Source organism: Drosophila pseudoobscura, chromosome 2 (assembly GCF_009870125.1).
Source record: "Drosophila pseudoobscura strain MV-25-SWS-2005 chromosome 2, UCI_Dpse_MV25, whole genome shotgun sequence".
NCBI lineage: Eukaryota > Metazoa > Arthropoda > Insecta > Diptera > Drosophilidae > Drosophila > Drosophila pseudoobscura.
This window is the reverse complement of record NC_046679.1, coordinates 15,235,270-15,255,494: the sequence shown is the minus strand read 5'-3', so window position 1 is coordinate 15,255,494 and position 20,225 is coordinate 15,235,270. Positions and strand designations below refer to the sequence as shown.

The following is a 20,225-nucleotide window of genomic DNA, read 5'->3' as shown; positions in this document are numbered from 1 at the left end:
TACGCTTTGCCGCATATGTCGCTGCCAATGTATTTAATTGTGAGATGCGCACAAAAGTAGGCAACGATTATTTCAGCCTCCTTCAGCATTTGCGGATCTGTGCGTTTTGTGTGTGTGTGTGTGTGGGTGTGCGTGTGTGATTGTCTTTTATTTATTTATTTCGTTTGCCCATGCCTTTTACTGGCAGTCACTTAATGACGTAACAATTATCTTTGGACGCATGCTTATGGCACTCACGGGTGCGCTTACTGCAGCCTGAGGTTGCGAATTGAAATTGCCAGGACACACAGAGGGACGACCCCCACGCTTGGATGTCACCGCTTCCGGGTGTGTGCCCCATATGCGGATTGAAAACTTTTTCAATTATGAAAATGCCCCTTAACGTACTTCCCATGCATCATTTCATTAGCCAGAAAACGGGGTCTTAACCCGCTCCTCCGGAGCTCCTCTAATTGACCGCCCGATGGGCGCTGCAGGGGAGGTGTGTGTAGAGCCTGGGTAAACGTTTTGCAAATAAACTATTTCTTATTCATAAACAGAACTTGGCGCACTCTGAACGACCACTTAAGTGTGTTCCCCCAACAACAATAACGTTGGGCAGCAACAACGATGTGGCAAATATGCAAGTCCTTCCCCCCAGTCCTTCACCCCATTCCCATTCCCACTCCCACTCCCACACCCACTCCCATATCCGGCAACGTTGTCGTTGTCGTTGTCGTTGTCGTCCTCGTCCAGTGCTGCACAAGCAGAGTGGAGCGCATGAATGGATGAGTGAATGGATGCTGAATCGCCAGTGGCAACCAGACAAGCGGGCATGTGTGGGGCGTGGCCAGCGTTGTCCCCATTGTTGATGCTGTGGCAGTAGCCCCTGTCCCTGCCCCAACTGTGGATGCTGCTCCTGTCGTGCTGTGGTGCCGTCGTTTTCCTCTAAGTGCACGGCAAGAGCGCTCCAAAAAGTTCTTTCTTTCTGCGAGTACGAGTACATCTATATTTGTGTGTCTCTCTGTTGTTGCATGATTATTTTTGCATGCCACTGTGAGCGAGTGGAGGACCTCGAATATAAATGCCGCATCTTGGGCCCCACCATTGTTGGCAGCAGGCTCCTGCTCATGACTAAGAGATGTCAGCGTGGCCTTTTGTCTATACATATAAGCACGAGATTCCATGTGGGTCTGTGCCATTTTCAGGCAATTTGTAAAGAGTGCGGTTTTAGGAAAAATGGTTTCTGAATACTTCTGTTTGGTTTATCTCCAAGAAGAAGAAAACACCTTGGAACACCCTTCGAAGGAGTAAAACGTGATGGGGCACAAAATTAACCCTGAACTGTCGATGCAAAAGCACATTTGACACCCATCGATTGATAGAACAGGAGACCCAAAGCCTCAGCATCTGCCTCAGGGACGGAATGTGCCCCGGCACATTTGTAATTAAGAAAGTTTTTAGCTGAAAGGCACTTAAATGAAATTTTAATTTATTTCTAAAATGCTGCCATACCCAGGGACAAAAAACAATAGTCAAGGGGGACAAAAACAATGCGAAGGAAGAGTCAAAACTTTTCCCGAAGCCAAGTGTTGTCGCAGCATTGACAGAGACAAACAGACAGAAACTCTCGGCTGACTGACAGACAGATAGACAGAGAGAAAGACAGTTGTCGCTAGAGACACAGAGAGAGAGAGAGCAGGAGGAGCTGGAAACCCTATTAAATATTTAACCTTATCGCAGCCATTGCTTTGGCCATTGCAGGAGGTCTCAATGTGGCTAGGAGACCATTGCCGGAGACCGCACAACAATGGAAATATTTTAAAAAGTGCCTCAAGGACACACCGCTGGCGCTCCTTTGGCGCTGCCACATTATGGCGCCTCATGAAACGCTTAAGCTATCAACACGATATTCGGTAATTAACCCGGCTAAATACGATACGACAGGCAAATTATGCCAAGACCAAGACCAAGACCAAAGCCAGTCCAGAACCAGACGTAAGCCAGTTCCGAAGAAGCCAGAACGTGTACTCCCTTAATGTCGTCCTGTGTTAGGGGCGGGGCAAAGCCACCCCCCTGTGTTGTGTGTATGTTTGTGTTCGTGTGCTTCCTGTTTGTATTTCGTATCTGTCTCCCGCATTATCCTGATTAAAATGCTGCAATTTTTAGGCAAGTCAGGACTCGCACCATCAGCGGCAACATTAACGGCCGTGCAGCTTTGTTATCAGAGGCAGGATGCATGAAGCACCTCACCAACCACCCACCCACCCACACACACACAGACACCACACAGTCCTCCCCCAACAATAAGAGAGAAGGAAGGCAAAAGAGAGACCGAACCGCGTTGAAAGAGACAAAAGAGAAAGCAACCACTGCTCGTGGTCGCCGTTTGTGTGTGTGTGTGTGTGTGTGTGAATTGTGGTGTTGGTGAATTACCACAAAAATGAGAGACGGTAAACAACTTTTGCCAGACTCTTGGCCGAGACGAAGAGCGGCTGCCAAAAATCGCCCATTATCCATTTTTATTTTATCATCAATTTTATTACACACCGACCGACTGGAGAGTGGAGAAAGGAGAAAGGAGAAAGAAGCACCAAGTTGATATACGAAACCATCAACATCAATGAAAAATGCCAACAAAAAGAGTAACCAGAGAGGAAGCAGCGCCACTCACCCACTCATCCACACATACACACACACACGTTAGCACACTCACAAAGACTTTCAGAGAGAGGATAAAACACACGCCCTTTTGGCAAAAAAAACCTGTGATATGCCATAGTCCTAGTCCTAGTCCTAGTCCTAGCATTTAGCCTTCCCCCTAGTTGGGTGCTGTGTTTGGTTTTTGGTTAATTGTTGTCTGACTTATACGCACCTACAGTGGGGACTGCATTGGAGTGCAGTCTGTGGCTCCTTGGGCCCCGATCCTTTTGTGGGTGCGATGTTTGCTGCTGAACACTTTTCGTTTTGTTTGCACTTTGGCTCTGGCCTGATTCGCTTTGTTTCTTAAAATATCATTTCACACTCGAGTCACTTTCACGGAAAATCCTTTTTGTGTGTTCGGAGAGAAAGAGAGGGATAGATGAAAGGATTAGCACTGCTCAACAGAGTCTGTTTTTGGGGTAATCGTCTATGGGCCTGAACACGGGTCGTCCTCACGCACTGGTTGCTGTTTAGCAACTGAAACTAGATCTGGCAAGTGCCAAATCACCTCATCCTCATCCTCAACGTCAACGTCAACGTCCAAGCCAGCACAGCACATACATCATCTTTCGAGCTCATAATCTTCCGAGCCAATCACCTAAGCAAATCTTATCCAATTGACCGAACAATAAACCCAATTTGCATTGAGAGAGTGCATCTGTGTGTTCGTGTTGATTGAATCAACAGCCGACAAGTAAACAGATTAAGATTCGGACACTTTAACTAGGCTCGGCACAATGGACACCCACCCACATTCACCCACTCACCCATTCGGACTAACTATCCCCATCCATGTGTGGAGCTCTGCTCTACTCGAATTTCGCACTTATTCAATTGAGACATTTGGTGAAAATTCTACCCCAGAGCTGGGCACAGCCGGGGGTGTCGTCGTCTTCTGGTAATTAGCCCAGAGTTCTTAGAGAGCCCAACTAATGACAAAGACCTTCAGACCTAAGCCAAAGTAGGTCGGGCCACTACCACTACCGACACGCCCACCAACTCTGCTCATATAATATATATTTAATATCATAAACCCAATGCTTTTTAAAGCATCTTTATGTGCCGATTTCAATTCTTCTCAATGCTACTACTCTTTCTTTTAATTTCTTTGTCTGTTGTTGTGGTTGCTCTCCCCCTCTCCCCCTGGTTTCCTGTTCCCCCCGTTCCCATTGCCCCGTGGCCATGCTCTGCCCTGCTCTGGTTGTTGTGGATAAATTCGGGATTTTTTGGGAGCGGCCATTTGATTTTCTCTTAACATTTTCTGCCTGTCAGTCTTTCTCGTGTGTTGTGTAGGGGGCTGGCTAAGGGTTTTGTCTGCGGAATATTTCGAAACAAATACTGTGTCTGCAATGGCATAAAAAGTAAAATTTCTATTCGGCTTGGAGGTTGACGGTTTTTCGTTTTTCTTCTTGCGAAAGACCAAAAAAAAAAACACTCCCACGTCTGGTGTGGCGCTGTCTGCGCTGTGCGACCGGGGGATTGATTTTTCTGCTGAGGGCTGTATGGCGGCGGCAGCGGCAGGGCATGCCATACCATACTCGTTCTTCTGGGGGTTGGGTTGCGGTGCGGCTGTTGCCACTGATGACGCTGGCTTAACGAATATGGACCGACAGCACCATCAGTAACAAAAGAAGCACACGCAGACGGTTTGGTTTTCCAAATGCACACACGATTCCAATTTTCCGATTTTCCGCCGTAGTCTTTTCGTCATAGTCTGGTCTACCGCACTGGGAAAATGACACACACTGACCACACACACACACACACAACATACACAGACACTAGTGGGGATTACATGGTAGGAGAAGCAGCGACGGCGACAGCGACAGCGGCAGGCATGACCATTCCCATTTCCACTTCCACTCTGCTCTGCTTTGCCTATCCTCTTGTCTGTGTTGGTGCTGCTGACACTGCCACTGCCACTGCCACTGTTGTGGATGCCGCCGCCTCTGTGTGTTTCGCCTGGACTATTTACCGAGCCTTGTTCCGTTAGCCGCCGTCGTGCCGTCACTCTCGAGTTGCAAATTCACTCTGAAACAGAGTTCCGAATGCGAATCCGCTTCTGCTGCTGCTGCGAATGCTTCGGGGACCCAAGGACTCGGCGGCGCAGAATGTGTGTCGCACGGCGCACCAGCTCGCGCCGCCCCAAATCTCTTTTGATGGCCGTAAAGAGCGAAAGAGCGGAAGCGCGTGGTGGATTAAACACTTGAAGCTGCGAATCATACCGAAACAGGAACCGGAACCGGAACGGGAACCGTTAACCGATTTAAACTCTCTATTACCAAAACCGATATTTTAATTATTATTAATAACAACCGTTGCTGGCTGCTATGATCTATACGGTAACTACCCAGAAATTATGACTAGCTGCTAGCTATATAGGGATGCTGTGATTTAATCTTGTCTGCTATTAAATTAACGAAATAGCGTATACAAAGGTCTATGCACGCATCATGTCTTCAAATACCAGCCACATTTCGACTGTTTTTTTTGTTGAACTATTTAGTCTAAAACTTGTTTTAGCCAAAATAAAATAAAAGCAAGGACTAAAAACTAGCCATTCTTGTAGAAAATGTATTCATCAACGGCCTAAAATTATGTGGGCAGAACTAAGGGGTTTAGTTAGCCATAATTATTCAACGGTATCTCTAAATTGAGCAATATGAACGACTATCCTCTTTCGTATTTTTTATTTTGAACTATTTTGCTAAAACCTTTTTTTAGACAAGATCCAATAAGAGCAAGTATTAAGCATACACCAGTTAAATAGAAAATTAATTCATGAATCGTATAAAATTATGTGGACATGGCAAATTGTTTTATCTAGCTAATAATATTCGACGGGATATCAAAATTGAACAATTGAACGACTATCCTCTTTCGTCTTTTTGCTTTGACCTATTTCGCTACTTGTTTTTTGTTTGACTTATTTCGCTAAAACATCTTTTTACGCAAAATGCAATAAAAGCAAGTATTAAGAATACATCAATTAAATAGAAAATTGATTCATCAATCGTATAAATTTATAATGGCATGGCTTAATGTTCTATATAGCTAGTAATATTCGACAGAATATCAAAAACGAGGAATATGTAAAATAGAACTGGAATTCGTCAGTATAATTTACGGTATATTTTAAAAATGAAGCGGTAAGTTTCGGTATATTTCTGAGGGTCGTCTGAGGGTATCGATAAGTCCGCGGTCACACTGTTTGACACATCTGCTCTGAAATTTGTGTTGTTGTGGTTTGTTGTTTTTTCGTTTCGAAAATTTATATAACTTTTAAATAGTCTCTGGGCCTGAACACATCAACAAACCGAATTTTAGACATCGAAACATTAAATTTCAGTTATCCGGAAAACTCTGCCCGCCACCAATAGAGCACAATTTCTGGTCTTTTGGATCAAGGCCTGCCAGCGAGAACGAGAACATCAACAACCTGTAAGACCCTGAGGAACATTTTATAGTTTCGAGCCGAGAGACAATCTAATCGGTATTTTACCATCCAGGTGAACCAACCATCTAATCAACTTATTCGGCTGTATTTGGATTATCCCGTACCCGAGTAAAAGCATCATGTCCATCAGACGCGGAATGGCCACAACGGCCAGCAAGGAATGGAGGGACTACTTTATGAGGTGCATTTGAAGGTCGCCTTGGGTTCTAGAATTCGTAATTGACTGCTGCTATCTTTACTCATCAATAGCACCCACTTCTGGGGACCCGTGGCCAATTGGGGCATTCCGCTGGCCGCACTCGCCGATACACAAAAGAGCCCCAAGTTCATATCGGGCAAAATGACACTCGGTAAGATGTGAATTTGATCAGCAAACCAGTTTTGACGCTACACGCGTGTTCAGCATCGAAAGTTTCCGTCGCAGATTTCCTAATCAGAACGAGTACTATTTTATATGATAGGGCTATGTGCAAATCACTACTAGTCTGGCTCTCTGATAAGCGAAAAACGCGTCGAGTCTTTCGAAGGGGCTGCCGATAAGGCTGGCGTTAATTGAATCCCACATACTAGATTACATTTCTGATCACAAAACGTTTCCCTTCCAGCTCTGACGCTCTACTCGTGTATCTTCATGCGCTTCGCCTACAAGGTCCAGCCCCGGAATTGGCTTCTGTTCGCCTGCCATGCCACGAATGCCACGGCCCAGTCTGTGCAGGGCCTGCGCTTCCTCCACTATAACTATGGCGAAAAGGATCAGTCGGAGTAAACGATGCTCTCCCTCCACCAGCCTGACCCTCCACAAGTCCCGAATCACAAACGCGCGATGCCTCTTCAAATATTTACCCAACAGCAGCTACAACAATTTACTGACGACACGCAACGCACATGCAAATTGTGCTGCCCAACAGCCACCAGTGGTGCAGTAATTGCCGCGTTCAACACCACACAGCTGGCTGAATCTCATCACTGGACAAACTGAAGTTGTCATGCCACTGCGGTTGACCTTTGACTGTATTCGTTTAATGGCGTTTTGGAGAGCTCATCGCGCGACGCAGCCGCACCCAGCACAATACCAATTCCAATTCCAGATTAGTCTAATGCAAATGAGTACATTTTTGTTTGTAAATTGTTGGCTACACCAATACCATATCGTTCGGCGGTTGTTCAAATTTTCAATACGGTGCAAAGTAGTCAAATTTAGAGGAATTAAAGAATATAATTTTTATACGATTGGCCTTCATGTAGTATGGTTTAAAATTGAATAAAATCAATTGAAAATACAAATAAAAACATTTTATTTTTTTTTTTTTTTTGATTTTGTCATGCTCTTTCTAACATGCACTTTATTCAAACGATTACGTATATATATTGTATATAATATAAGTAAATTGTTCTTAACAATATGACATATATATTTTTTTGTTGTGTTTTTTAACATTTTTTGTTCATCAATGAGGTTAAAACAATACATTTTGTAATCTCTACCCATAAAGAGGTATTTTTTTTGTGTGATTTTGTGTTTTTGAGATTACACTTAGGATCAAAACATTATACGTGGATACAAAAAACATGGTGGTAGAATTTTAAAGTTCTTGCAAACATAATAAAAAGTACGTTTTAAAAATAATCACACCTCGCGCTCTGTGGCGCCTCTATTCATAATATGTTGGTAATTATGGTTTAGGTTTTACATCAGTTCAATGTCATGACACATGATGTTCTCCCCAGCTTCGGGCGGGGATGTGTAATGGATATTGGACTTTCTCTTCTCAACTACAACGACAACTTAACTAGATAATGGATGACAGGGGATCTCTCTCGACTTAAGGCGATTCACCGCAATATGCGATATCAGTAGGTAACGACAGTTCTATGTATTTATGGCTACGAGAATCTAAGGCTGGCTTGGCTGCTAGTGCTCCTTTTTGACAAAGGTGCTGTTGTTCCGCTGGCGGACCATCAGGTAGTTCTTGAACAGGGTCTCCTTGTGGTCCACCCGCTGTGACTGGGTCAACAGACGTTCGTTCTCGGCCACCAGCTCCTCCTCCAACTGCTTCTCGAGCTCATCGCGACTCTTCGTCTTCCGGCGCGATACGCGGCTGGCCTCGTTGTTCTTGATGCGGTCTATGTATGCCTTGCGCTTCTCGTCGTCCATGCGGGACATCACCTCCGGGTCTGGTCCGTCCGCGTGCTCTTTGGCGGGACGGCCGCGCTTTCGCTTGGGGGCGTTGCCGTTCGTCGAGGTGGTGGCACTGAACTGGGAGGTACTGGCGACTGAGTAGGCGGGGGAGGCTGGAGCAGTGAGGAAGCCGCCGAACCCTGACTGGCAGGTTGGGGCTACGCTGGAGGAGCACGCCGAGTAGTAGCTGTGCGGTGTGTTCGGAGCTGAGAAATCGGTGGTGGTTTCCTCCTCGGCGCTCCGCAGATCCTCGATGATTCCGGCATGTGATGTGATGATGGTGGTGTTGGCGGCCTCGGACTGTTTGTGGGAGAGAGCGGCCCGGTTAGGAATCATTCTCAGAATGGGTACGTGGATTTTGCAAACACTTACCCTCTCAAAATTCAAGACCTGCTCAATGATGGCGGGTGTGCTTAATTCTTCTGATTGGCTGAATGCAGGCGGCGACTGGCTGTTGATCTTGAGCATCAGCTTGCTCCGCTTCTGCGCCTGTGTCTCGATCGCAGGGGCGAGCACTGCCGCCGAGGCCGTGCGCTTTAGTCCAACCAGAGGGTTGGACAGGGTGTGTCGGATGGCCACGGAGACGCTGCTGCCGCCAATTTCCGGATCGGTAACTGGCTTGACATCGTCCACCTGGCCGAAGCCCAACGATTCCTGACTACAGACGTACATGCTGCCGCCGTAGCTGTTCTCGTCGGCCAGCAGCGGTTCTTCGCTGAAGCATTTGGTGTTGGTGGAGGTTTGTGAGAATGTTGAGAGCATGGGGTCCTGGGATCCGGTTAGTATGTCGTTAAGGTCTATGAAATTATTGGGTTGATTGAAGTTGATGCCGCACATGGGGGCCATGTCGAGGGTCTCCTCCTCTCCAGTCAGTTGCTGGAAATCGTAGTCATCCATTTGAAGTTTATAGTCGTCGAGGTTGTCGTTGTTGATGTCATCCATAACCAGATTGCACCGATCCATTTTCTTGGGCTCAAGCTCAATGTGATCCTCGGCAATCAAGTTTATATCAAAGTCAAAGTCAAGAATATCCGTTTCAGTAAAAATCTCCTTTCCGCTTTCGCTGCTACACGATGACGTTGCTTCTATGTCTTGCAGGTATTCTACGATAAAAAACAAAATATTAGAATCATTTGTCAAAAACTTCAGTTCAATGAAATGCCATTATGTGTGCTAGTGTGCGTAAGCTTCTTTTAAGAACATATCATGGAATTTAAGGGATCAGATCAACTGAAGAGATTTTTGTACTCTTGTTCGAAATTAATATCCCAATAAAATTTTAAATTAATAAATAATAAAATAAATTTTTAATGTTCAGTTAGAGTGTAGATGTACAAGTGAAAATACATGACATCTACATGGCTGGTACTGACATGGCTCAGTGGCGCTGAGTGTGATTGAACATTCTACTACGCAATATTGTTAAAATGTAGCATTTCTTGTTTGAAATTGGTTAAACTCCTCTGTGTTCTCTACATACATTCTACACGCTCACTTAATTACTTCCAAATACATCAAAGTGGCGCCAACAGACTTAACGATGTAGTTTGTTTTTGGAACTATTAGAAGTAAAGAGTAGCGAAACTTGTCGCACAATATTTGTCTCTCTTGCACTTTGTTGTGAAATTAAAAGCAACGAATAAATGATGTTTGGGAAACAGGAACAAATCGGGATAAACATTTATAAAATTGTTCGATTTCAATTGAAAAGGAAAATATAGGGAATAATTTTTTAAAAATTTTAAGATTGAAATTGTTTGGCTTGAAATGTTTAAATTAAAAACTAATAGTCCTATTTGCAAATGTTTTTAGTTTTCTTTGCTCCATATTTGACAAAAAAAAAATTATTTCTTTGTCCCCCCCGCGAATAACAAAAATTGCAATTCACAAGTACAAAGAAGGGAAATGTAGAGAGAGAGAGAGAGAGATTACCGACTGAGCCATTTTTCAGACGGAGAGCGAGAGCGCACTCACACATTGAAAAGGTACTCATGACGCAGAGTACCACTATGCGGCACAACAACCACACAGAATTTGAACACGATCGAACATGTCTCGATCCGTGCGATCGGACTGACTGCGGGCAAATGCCCTACACTGATGTGGAGATTTTTACTGGGAATTACATTTTCTTAATACGTAAACGCAGAAAAACCAAGTTATTGTTACGAGTACTATTATTACAGAAACAAAATATTTGCAAAAAACATCTAGAAATTGTAGAGCAAAAAATGAAACAGAATAAACGGTTAATAACTTCTGAGACTGACTTCTGTGACTTCGTTCTGCCCAAGATCATAAAATAAAAGGGAAAAGAAATATCTCAAGGGAAATATTTCGAATGGGTCGCAATATTAAATTCCAATAGATATTCACCTAAGTATATTTCGAATTGCCGGTGGATCTCGCGCTGAGTGCTGTTTTATCCGCTTACGAACTTAACGGTTGCAACGACTTTTTACGAATGGAGCCTGGTCTCCGCTAGTGGCAATATCAATGCGAGCCTCAAAACAAACCCGTGCAAAGGTACACACATATGTATCTGTGTGTCGCCGGTCAGAGAAAGAGAGAGCAAGAGAGCGCTAACCAATACAAGCCATCGGTCCTACACCAACAGCTGACGTCGCGACGTCGCGCAACAAGTACGATTTCTATTGTCATCCCACTCTGACCGAACACATGCTTGTATTACAGTTGCGGAAAAAGAGAGAGAGAGAGAGAGAGAGAGAGAGGTTCACCGGCGACCGTCCCTCTGCCGAAGTGTGTGGTTCGTGTTTGCTCGGATTTATTCTTCTGCCAATTACACACATAGATACTTGACAGTCATAGGCTGTCCAAAAAGAAGTTAGCCGTTTTGGAATGCACTAATACATTTGCCACTTGAATTTCACCAGAGCCACCCAGGGTTGCTACTTGTTCTGCACCAGATAAGGGAAATACTTAAAAGGGAGTGTCTTAAAACAATGGGACAAGCGATCGGTTAATTGACCTAACACTTTTCAATTTTTCACATTTTCAAAGATCAAATTGTGAAAGAAATCTCACTAAATATATAAAATGCTTATTTAATTGATTAGCATCATTTAATTAGCATTAACCGGCAACGGCTCGTATACGCAATGCATTTTGGCAGACAAATATTCAATTTGTGTATGTGTGTGATACACTAACCTGTTGCCGGTCATCCCATGTATGTGTATGCATATGTAAGTATAGCTATCTCTGTCGCTCAGAGAGAGGGATGCATGTATTGACAATAAGAGGGTGAATGAGACTGGAGCACACAAACACTACTCCCACTACTGGATCTCGCTCTCCACGCATGTGTTTATGCGCTCTCTCGCAAGACTATCTGGTGGTGGTCGCGTTCTCCTTCTCTCTCAGTGTTTCTGCAGATCATTCTTTTTGAATTTCACAACAAACAAGTGACCCTGAAAAGGGTCGCGGGGTAATTTAAAACGAGCCCCGAAAATCGGATTGTTTAAATCAAAATGTATGTATGCTTAACATGCATGTAAGGAACTCAAATGTTTATGTACTTGCATGAGTACTAACCTGATAAGTATTTATACTATATATTAGCATTTGCCGGCTAGAAAAACGTGCTCGCAAAAATTTGGGTCATGAATCAGCTGTCTACAATGCACTTGACTTTCTACGCTTGTGACATCACAAAATCCGGTGGCAAAAATTGATAACCTGCCGAAAATACCTTAACCTCTAATCTATAAAACCGCCCGATAAGTTAGAAGAGCGGAGCAAGACCATGTATGGTCAAAACATACGTATCTCTTATATAAGGAAGCTAGTACCGAAACAAAGAAAGATCAGGTGTTACCGACATCAATAAAAATGTCGAATGCAATATATATGTACATATGTAAAAGACCGGGGGACACCCAATGGAAATAAAACAGCTCATCGACTTCGGACACATATACCGGACAACAAGCTATACTATATGAATCTATAGGCTACGTGTGCTACGTAACGTAACGCCAGCATTGATTTTTACAAATGTATATATGTATATACATACATTAATTTGGAAAGATATTTTTGCATTTTTCCCCCCCTTGTTCTTCAATTAGAATAAGCAAAATTACTCGTACATAAACGTATAGATACATTATGCGTACATACAATATAATGCAGCCATTTAAAACTTCGTCGTTTCGAAAGATGGAACAATCAAATGATTCACCCCAGACAACCAGTGTCGTCAAATAGCAGATAAGAGTAACGTGTAAGAAAAATGAAGAGAAAAAAGGGGACAACATTTCCGTTTAGTAAACATAATCTTTGGGAATCGAATCATTCTTTGCTATGCTATATCGAACAATACTTTTAAAAATGTAAGAAAAAGTAGGAAAATGTTCTACACTATATTATCGAAAATATACATATGTATATCAGGACAGACATTTTATGGAATAGGGTAGGTTTTTCTCCAGAAGGTTTCGTATTGTTGTTATATGAAAAAGTGATGTGATTCTGCCAGCAAAAATGATTCGCCAATACAGGGTTTTACTAGGATAACCACAAAAGTCATTGAAAGGTTTGCAAAAAAAACAGACAGACAGACAGATCTCTGTAAACTTTAAAAGTCAGAGACGGACATGGCAATATGTAAGTTCGAAAATCTTTCATGCTTTCCTTAAAAATCTAGAGAAGAATTGTTGTTTTTGAGTGTGACTCATAGTTTGTGAGTAAGTAAATATATAAAAAAGTATGGCACTTTAGTTGGATAAAAATAAATAAATCTTTTGGGTGTTATAGTTTTCTGGCAGAAAGATAAAATAGGTCGAACAAAAGACATGCTGTAAAACTTCGATAAATGGAGGGGGTTGAATATCGATAAGACGTACATATACAAAATATGGAATATTGAATTCCATTTACCGACAGATCAGGCTTCGGACTAGGCGAGCCGGGACCTGGCCCGCCCTGTCTCCGTTGCCGTATTCCATCTGGAGCTAGGCCATGGCCATCAGCTCGTTTCTTCAATGGGTCATTGCACTGTGATCTTCTTCATCGCCATCTAAGTGGTGAAAGTACCTCGATGTCCTTGGCAGAGAAGCACCTGTCCCCCCGCCCGGCTGGGCGGGGAGCTGGGCAAAGCTCGTGCCTGCTATCTGACTCTTTCTCTAACTGATTGTTGTTAAGTTTTTCGATTTCGATTTTTTGGCAACGTATCGCAACAGTAATGAGAGAGTTCTTGGTACATATTTAACACACACAAAACACAGTACTCACCATCAATGAACACCGGAACATCTATCTCTTCAACTGTAGCAGTAGGCATTGCTCCACTCATATCCTGGCGGGACGGCTGCAAGTCTGCACCTGTCAGCTGGATACCAGCCATTGACGCCAGGGTCTGTGACTGGGGCGTGCTCGAAACCGGGACCGTTTGCGTCACCATCTCCATAGTCCGTGTACCGACTACTGTCGCCTGCTCGTGGTGCAGCGTTCTTGGCGCCCGTGCCGAGCTGTGTTCTAGTTGGTATGTTGCAGTCCCAGTCGCTGGATACGTTGCGATAGGGGCTTCCGTCGCCGAATTCTTCTTGTTTACTTGAGGGAGCACCGTAGGCAAAGCCCGTTTCACTGGCGGACGCGTTGGTACCGACCCTGGTAAAAAGGGTATTCTGATAATGCGAGTTCGAGGCGCGCTGCACTCTGTCCCGCTGCTCCTGCTGCTGTTGTTGCTGTTGCTGTTGCTTGTCGCGTGCGTCTGCGCCTGCGCCTGCGTTGGCACCCTGATCAGTATGATTCTTGGGTTTGGTTTCGTATTTATCACGATCGGTATGGTTGTGCTGCTCATCGACGTGCACGTAACCGAAGCCTTCATAGGCACTGTTTGCGTTGTTCTCCTGTGAGAGCAGCAGCAGCTGGGCGATGAGTTTCTCTCGCCAGAGGGTATCGCTACTGTTACGATCTGCGGATCCTGGGACCGTGCGTGGGCGTGCTCGTTTGCCTGTTCCGGTGCCTGGTTGTTGCTGGGTGGTGCCCTCGCCTCGTATGTTGTTGCCTGTACTCGTGCTGGCTCCTGGATCATCAATATTATATCTCTGAGATTTTCGGGACTCTCTCTCGTTGCTGTTGGAGCTGGTCTCGGTGACAATACAATCGGACTGGTGGTTCTGGGAGCTTTGGCTGCTGGTGCTGCTGTTGAAGAAGGTCTTGGTCTGCTCGTGGATGGTTGTGTTGTTGGTTTCGCTCTTGGGCCTGGCTTGGCTGGTTTGGGATTCGACGGAGAATGCCATTTTGAACGGGGCTGTTTTTGTATAAAATTTCAGCATATTTCGTTTCATTTCATATGGTTTTTGGTGCACGGTTCGTTTCGGTTCGGCAGGATTTCAAAAATTTATACAAATTTGCACAATTTATACAATTTGTTTTTGATCGATTCAGACAGGATTTGTTGATGAGTGGAGCAAGCGCAGTTAAGAGTTTTCGGTATTTTTGTTTTTGTTTTTATGTGAAAGAAAATAGACAAAAGAAAAAGATTTTGTTATTACACAGATCGACGACGTTGGGGCAGCACGATCCTTTGTAGGGCTCGCGCCTCAAAATCTTGTGGTTTTGGGTGGGTGGGTTAGCAATGTACAATGCCTGCCGCCGACCGCCTGCCGCCTTCCGCCCATGGATCCTGTGGGGACCATGGGCACTCACGGTCGGTCAATGTCTCAGAGATATCGGATGCGGGATATCCCTGATCATTGATTTGTCAGGCGTTGGGTCTTTTCTTTTTTGGCGATTTCGAAGAGCTTGTATGTGTGATGCGTTGGTTTTAGATGGTGGGTGGTGGGTGGTGGGGTGTCTGCTTGGTTGGGTGTGTGTTTGGTGTTCTTTTGCAGGCCTTGTTTTGTTAGTTGCATTTCCTTTTTTCTCTTTTGGCGTGTTTTTTTTCTTTTCCACACTATTCCCATATTTTTTCTGTATGTTTGTTAGAGTTAATTCCTTTTTTTCCTTTATTAATTTATTTTTTGTTTTGGATTGTATCCTTTTTTGTATGGAATTGCTCCTTTTTTGAATGGAATTGCTCCTTTTTTTAAATGGAATTACTCCTTTTTTCAATGGAATTGCTCCTTTTTTCAATGGAATTACTCCTTTTTTCAATGGATTTAATCCTTTTTTCATTTCTTTTCTTTTCTTTTCTTTTTGTCTTTTTTCTTTTTTCATAAAACATTCTTACAAACTAAAGGTGCAAGGACGATCTCAACCAAGCGCAATCATGAGAGACAGAGTCTTATGGTTATGATATGATCAGGACTTTGAATACTCACTTTTAATTGACCGTTAGAAAGAAACAATGAAATTGTTAGGATCCCTCTAAACAAGCTCTAAAAAGAGTCGTCGACACAAGTTCCCCTTAGGCTGTAAATTAAAGAATAAAGAAGAGAAGGCGCATTACTTATTGGGCGCACAACATGGAGATCGCAGTGATAAGATTCGAGAATAGCTCTAGATTTGATTTTAAGTCCTCTTCAATTGTAATTACAGATAGTAGTAGAGTTGTTTTCGCCAAACATTATAGTTCCTTGTTCGATAGGGCTGGGCTGGGCGCCTTTCAAACGTCTGATAAGCCCACGGCCCCCACCCCCAAAAAGCTTTTGCCACGCAAAACGCAAAATGAATTTCACCAGAGGCATGGGCAGGGGCATGGCCATGGGCATGGCCGACCATGGGCATGGCCAACAGGTCTCTACAGCCAGAGGGGGCGTGGACTAAGCTAATCAGCAGTTGGCAACGTCCCTCAATTCGGGCACCCTTCCCTCCCTTCCACAATTGTCACTTAGATAATTGTGCTACAGAATACAGAACACATTATCTCACTCGAATATCAGAAATTGTCGTGTGGTGGTGGCCGGTGCATAAAACAACACCAAAAAGCAATTATCAAGCGATGGAAAATTTCCCCCCAAAAGCACACGCGAGCTTTGTCTAATGGAACACTAATACCGGCACGGCTCGGCTCGGCACGGCACACGTATTGCTTTATAATTACTATTGCCTCGCATATCAAAAGAAAAATCCCCCAAACCCCCGTGTAAATTTGATCAAAATTGTTGCTTGCTTGCATGTCTAATTCCCTCTGACGTCACTCGCTCACTTAAGCAATTCAATATGGCGGTCTTTTCACTCAATATATACTATAGATCATGCACACACTTATACACACTATATATATAATAAATATATATGCATATTTTCATCTGGATTACTTACATTTACTTAGTAAAACTGTGTCTTCAAGCGCGGTTGTCCGGTTGTCGAAAACCCGACCGAAAAATTCACTTGGGATTTTTGCTGCGCAATTTATTGGGTGGTTCCTGGCACCACCACTTGGATATTTGGTCGCCTGTGGCCGTTTCTACGATTTTATGAAACTACTCTGTTCCGACGATTGTCTGGTTGTTGCTCCACGTAGAACAACAACGAATGATATTTGTTCACACTGTGGTTCCTTTCTGCAGGAACTGAACTGTCTGTTTGACTTGTATGAATTCCACTGAACTTGTACAAGAACTTTTCTATTCACTTTATTTGAGTTGAACGACGGGACTGGTAATGTGTGAGTCAACTGACTGCTTGAGCAATTCACTGCGGATTGAATCGACCGTACGTTGCTCGTTCGGTACAAGTCGGAGAAAACGGAGACTCTGTTGGGCCTCCACCAGTTGTCTGAATTTAGATTTGTTGTGAAATTCAAAAAGCTCAGCGCAAACCAGTTTGCCATGCACAGATACTTTTAGTGTGCGTGTGTGTGTGCGCCAGCTTTTACACGAACGCACACGAACAGGCGCACACAAAAGATACAAGTGTGCGAGCGAGAGAACGCTAAAATTTCCCCCTAGTGCCAGCTGTCGAATGAATTTGCCTTCGTCCCCTTTGCTTGTGGTCTTACAGATACAATAGAATCTCAGGCCGGCCGGCAAGCCAACAATACAATAACTAAGAGTACATTCATATGTACACTATCCATAAAGATGTGTGTATAAATGTTTTTGTAAATAATTCATTTAAATGTACTTTTTTTACTAGCGAGACGAAGCTGTACATAGTATGTGTACATACATACATATGTATGATTCATTTGTCAATTCGATTTCTATATATGCATGAATCTGAAATGCCGGTCAACTGACCTAGCGCAAATGCATTGAATAGATCGAAAAGATTGCTATATTTTCTAAACTTGAGCATCGGAATGGAACAAAGAAAAATCATTCCATTGTGCATTCTACTCGATAGAATGCTATTATACCCCTCAATTTATTTGGATAAGAAAAATAAGCAATAATATTTCTATGAATAGCAGGTATCTCGATGTATTGTATGTATGTATGTATAAAATCCACACATACATATTCCACGTATCTCCCATTTTTGTACCATTTTTCATGTTAAAACACCTTGCAAGGTTTCGATCTTTGAGGTCACTGACAATGCAAAAAACGTTGCGATTCAAAAATGGGAAATTTCTTTGTATAGTCCGTCTCGCTTTTATAAAGCTACATTCCCATACAGTCAAACATAAAGCTTTCATGCAATAGTGTTTGTAGGCAGTCGGTTGATTGTGTGCGCAGATAAAAGCTGGCTGAATTCTCAGAATTGAGCAGCTTTCATCTGGCGACAACAATCATACATATGTACATATGTACGTACAGAGCTTTCGCCGATAATTAAAGAAATTCATGAGTCACGCTGAAAAACAGAAATCACCAAAGCGATGAAGCTCCCAGCCGTTCGTTGGCAAAAAGAGTGTCATCATGTGATATTTGTAATGCGACTGCGAGCACTAATCGCGTGGGGTTTAGGTTTGGGCCACGTATTTACAATAAACATGTACAGACATCTTAATTATAGGTCTGCCCGAATAAGTGTGCAGAATTCGTGGAAATTTTTACCTAAAAAAGTCTCCTCCAACAAAAGAGACAAGGTGAATTTCGAATGCTAATCTGGCACTGGCACCGACTGGCACGAGATCTCTCTTGGAATCGAAAACAAGCAACAACAATGGCCACACTTTGTTGGCGAACTGCCAAAAGAAGAGACCCCTTGGTAAGGCCGTCTCACGATGATTTGGCTAATTTCTAGCCCAAGGGTTTTTTGTGGCTTGCTAGATTGTAGAGTACGAAGACGATTGCTTCCCTGTTCGATTTCCATATCTTATCTATCATGTATTTCTAATCAATTCTGTTTATCTGATACGTGAACTTAAACTGTAGAAGCGTGGTTCGAGTATACATATACTTGTACCTGTGACTAATACTGAATGTATTTGAAATGACCACATTTGAGGTATCTCCTAAATAGTCTTGCTTTTGAACGGGCTTTAAATTGGTTAGATGTTCATATTTCCACAAGTTATGGGTGGAGTCTACATACAATATGCCGCGATTGTAGGGTAAAAGCACCATTTGAGGTGAAGGGCTCGAATTGAGTGATAAGTAAACCTCGTAAATACCCTTACAAAGCTCGTTGGGATTGAGCATGATCAAAAAAAGTAACACTATTTGTATAGTCTAACTACTATGGAGATTGGAATACACCTTTGCCCTATTACTGTAATATTATAATAGCCCTAAATGAGCTATAACACTTATATACCTCCCACTATCGAGTACTTTTGTCCGTTGTTGTGTGTGTTTCCCGTATCTCATGTAAGTTTACAATAGGCCTAAGTGGGAGGGCTCGTCAGTGTAGTTTTTAGGGCCAATGTCATTGACATTTGCCGGCAACAATGTGTCTAGAGAATGTTGTGGGTGTAGTAAATGTGGCAAACTTACCGTCCATCATGTTGCTGCCGGGGCAAGCAAGTTCCGATGACGACACAAAAGGTGGTTCCTTGTGGTTTCAGGATCAGTGTATGTATGGTGGGCTTGACTGGGCTGTGCTGGAGTGGGATTTTCTTGCTGCTGATGATTGGTGCCTCAAAAGCGAATAAAACAGCCACAGCGAATGTTGCCCCGAATAGTGACGTTCCGCTTCTTTCGTAGCAACTTCTTAAGAGTGTTCTTAGTACAGGTGCCGGTGCCACACGTGGTGGTATTTACGTGCTTGTTGCAGTGATTAATGTTTTTGTTATTATGCCAGCCACGCATACGCATACACATGAAATTGTTTAGCATGGGAACTTGCTGCTGCGAATGTTGCACACACATGAGGACAACGACAGGCGAGTGTTGCATGACGTTGAAGCTCAGCTTGGGGTTAGACTTCTTCTGGTTGCTCACTATCGCTTCTGTTGTTGTTGTTGTTGTCGATGAGGCAGCAACGGTAGACACAGCGAACATAGTATTGGGGCACTAAGCCAATATATAGATAAGGACTATAGGCAGATCTCTAGCTATAGTTGAACCGATTCAGATAAGGGATTTTTTTCGAAATAAATTTTTTTTCGCACACGGTTACCTAATTAGCATCTAGATACAACTCTTATCTGAGATACCATAAGTATGTAAAGTATATATAAATTGTTTTTGCTTTCTGCACTGGACTTTGCACTTAGGTTGAGTGTTTGTTGAATATATTCACACAAAGGAAATTACTGTGATATGAACAAGAAATCTCTATAACGATGTTCAGCGCTTGATGCCATTAAGAATCGCAATTTGATAAACTTGTATCGGAATTGAATCGACAATTTCACAAATTTCACACTGATTTGCTCACAAAAGGCTGTGTTTTTTTTTTTTTTTAGCTGACTCTCTCAATAGGTAGTTCTGTTCACGACGGCCGAAGTTTTGTTACTAACCCGTCACTCCGTCGGCGCTGGACGATTGCTGTCCGGGGTTGATAAAAGTATTTTTGCTGACGTACTTCGCCGCTCTCTCTCTCTGCTACATTGTTGTGGTACATATAAGCCTCTAGATGTAGCTCTCTCAGCTGTGGTCGTGC

The 20,225-nt window shown here is 43.3% G+C and overlaps 3 protein-coding genes across 17 annotated transcripts in view; 1 reads left to right on the top strand and 2 right to left on the bottom strand.

Moving 5' to 3' along the window:
* LOC4801835 (cubilin) overlaps positions 1-4,869 on the bottom strand; it is a 43,775-nt gene extending 38,906 nt beyond the window's left edge. For 4 of the 14 annotated variants that reach the window (XR_004468536.1, XR_004468537.1, XR_004468539.1 and 1 more), the window contains exons 1-2: positions 4,658-4,862; positions 2,855-3,027 (exon numbers count right to left, since the gene is read on the bottom strand). The gene's annotated coding sequence lies outside the window, so the exon portion shown is untranslated. Of the gene's footprint in view, positions 1-2,854; positions 3,137-4,657 lie in introns of those variants that run through there. The other 10 variants (XM_033377130.1, XM_033377133.1, XM_033377135.1 and 7 more) reach the window with 7 other exon arrangements.
* Positions 4,870-5,859: 990 nt separating this feature from the next.
* On the top strand, positions 5,860-7,379 carry Mpc1 (mitochondrial pyruvate carrier). 2 transcript variants are annotated; one of them, XM_033376916.1, is made up of 5 exons: positions 5,860-5,927; positions 6,032-6,123; positions 6,192-6,320; positions 6,389-6,489; positions 6,745-7,379. In XM_033376916.1, exons 3-5 carry the CDS (start codon positions 6,259-6,261, stop codon positions 6,903-6,905), a joined length of 324 nt encoding a protein of 107 aa, XP_033232807.1. In that variant the 5' UTR covers positions 5,860-5,927; positions 6,032-6,123; positions 6,192-6,258; the 3' UTR covers positions 6,906-7,379. The 2 variants fall into 2 exon arrangements, with proteins under 2 accessions (XP_033232807.1, XP_001358866.2); XM_001358829.5 differs by lacking the exon at positions 5,860-5,927 and having other exon boundaries at positions 5,939-6,123.
* Positions 7,380-7,527: 148 nt separating this feature from the next.
* On the bottom strand, positions 7,528-14,527 carry Xrp1. The gene is made up of 3 exons (XM_001358828.4): positions 13,575-14,527; positions 8,691-9,421; positions 7,528-8,618 (listed from the first exon to the last, which is right to left on the bottom strand). Exons 1-3 carry the CDS (start codon positions 14,374-14,376, stop codon positions 8,052-8,054), a joined length of 2,100 nt encoding a protein of 699 aa, XP_001358865.4. The 5' UTR covers positions 14,377-14,527; the 3' UTR covers positions 7,528-8,051.
* Between the last annotated feature and the right edge of the window lie 5,698 nt (positions 14,528-20,225).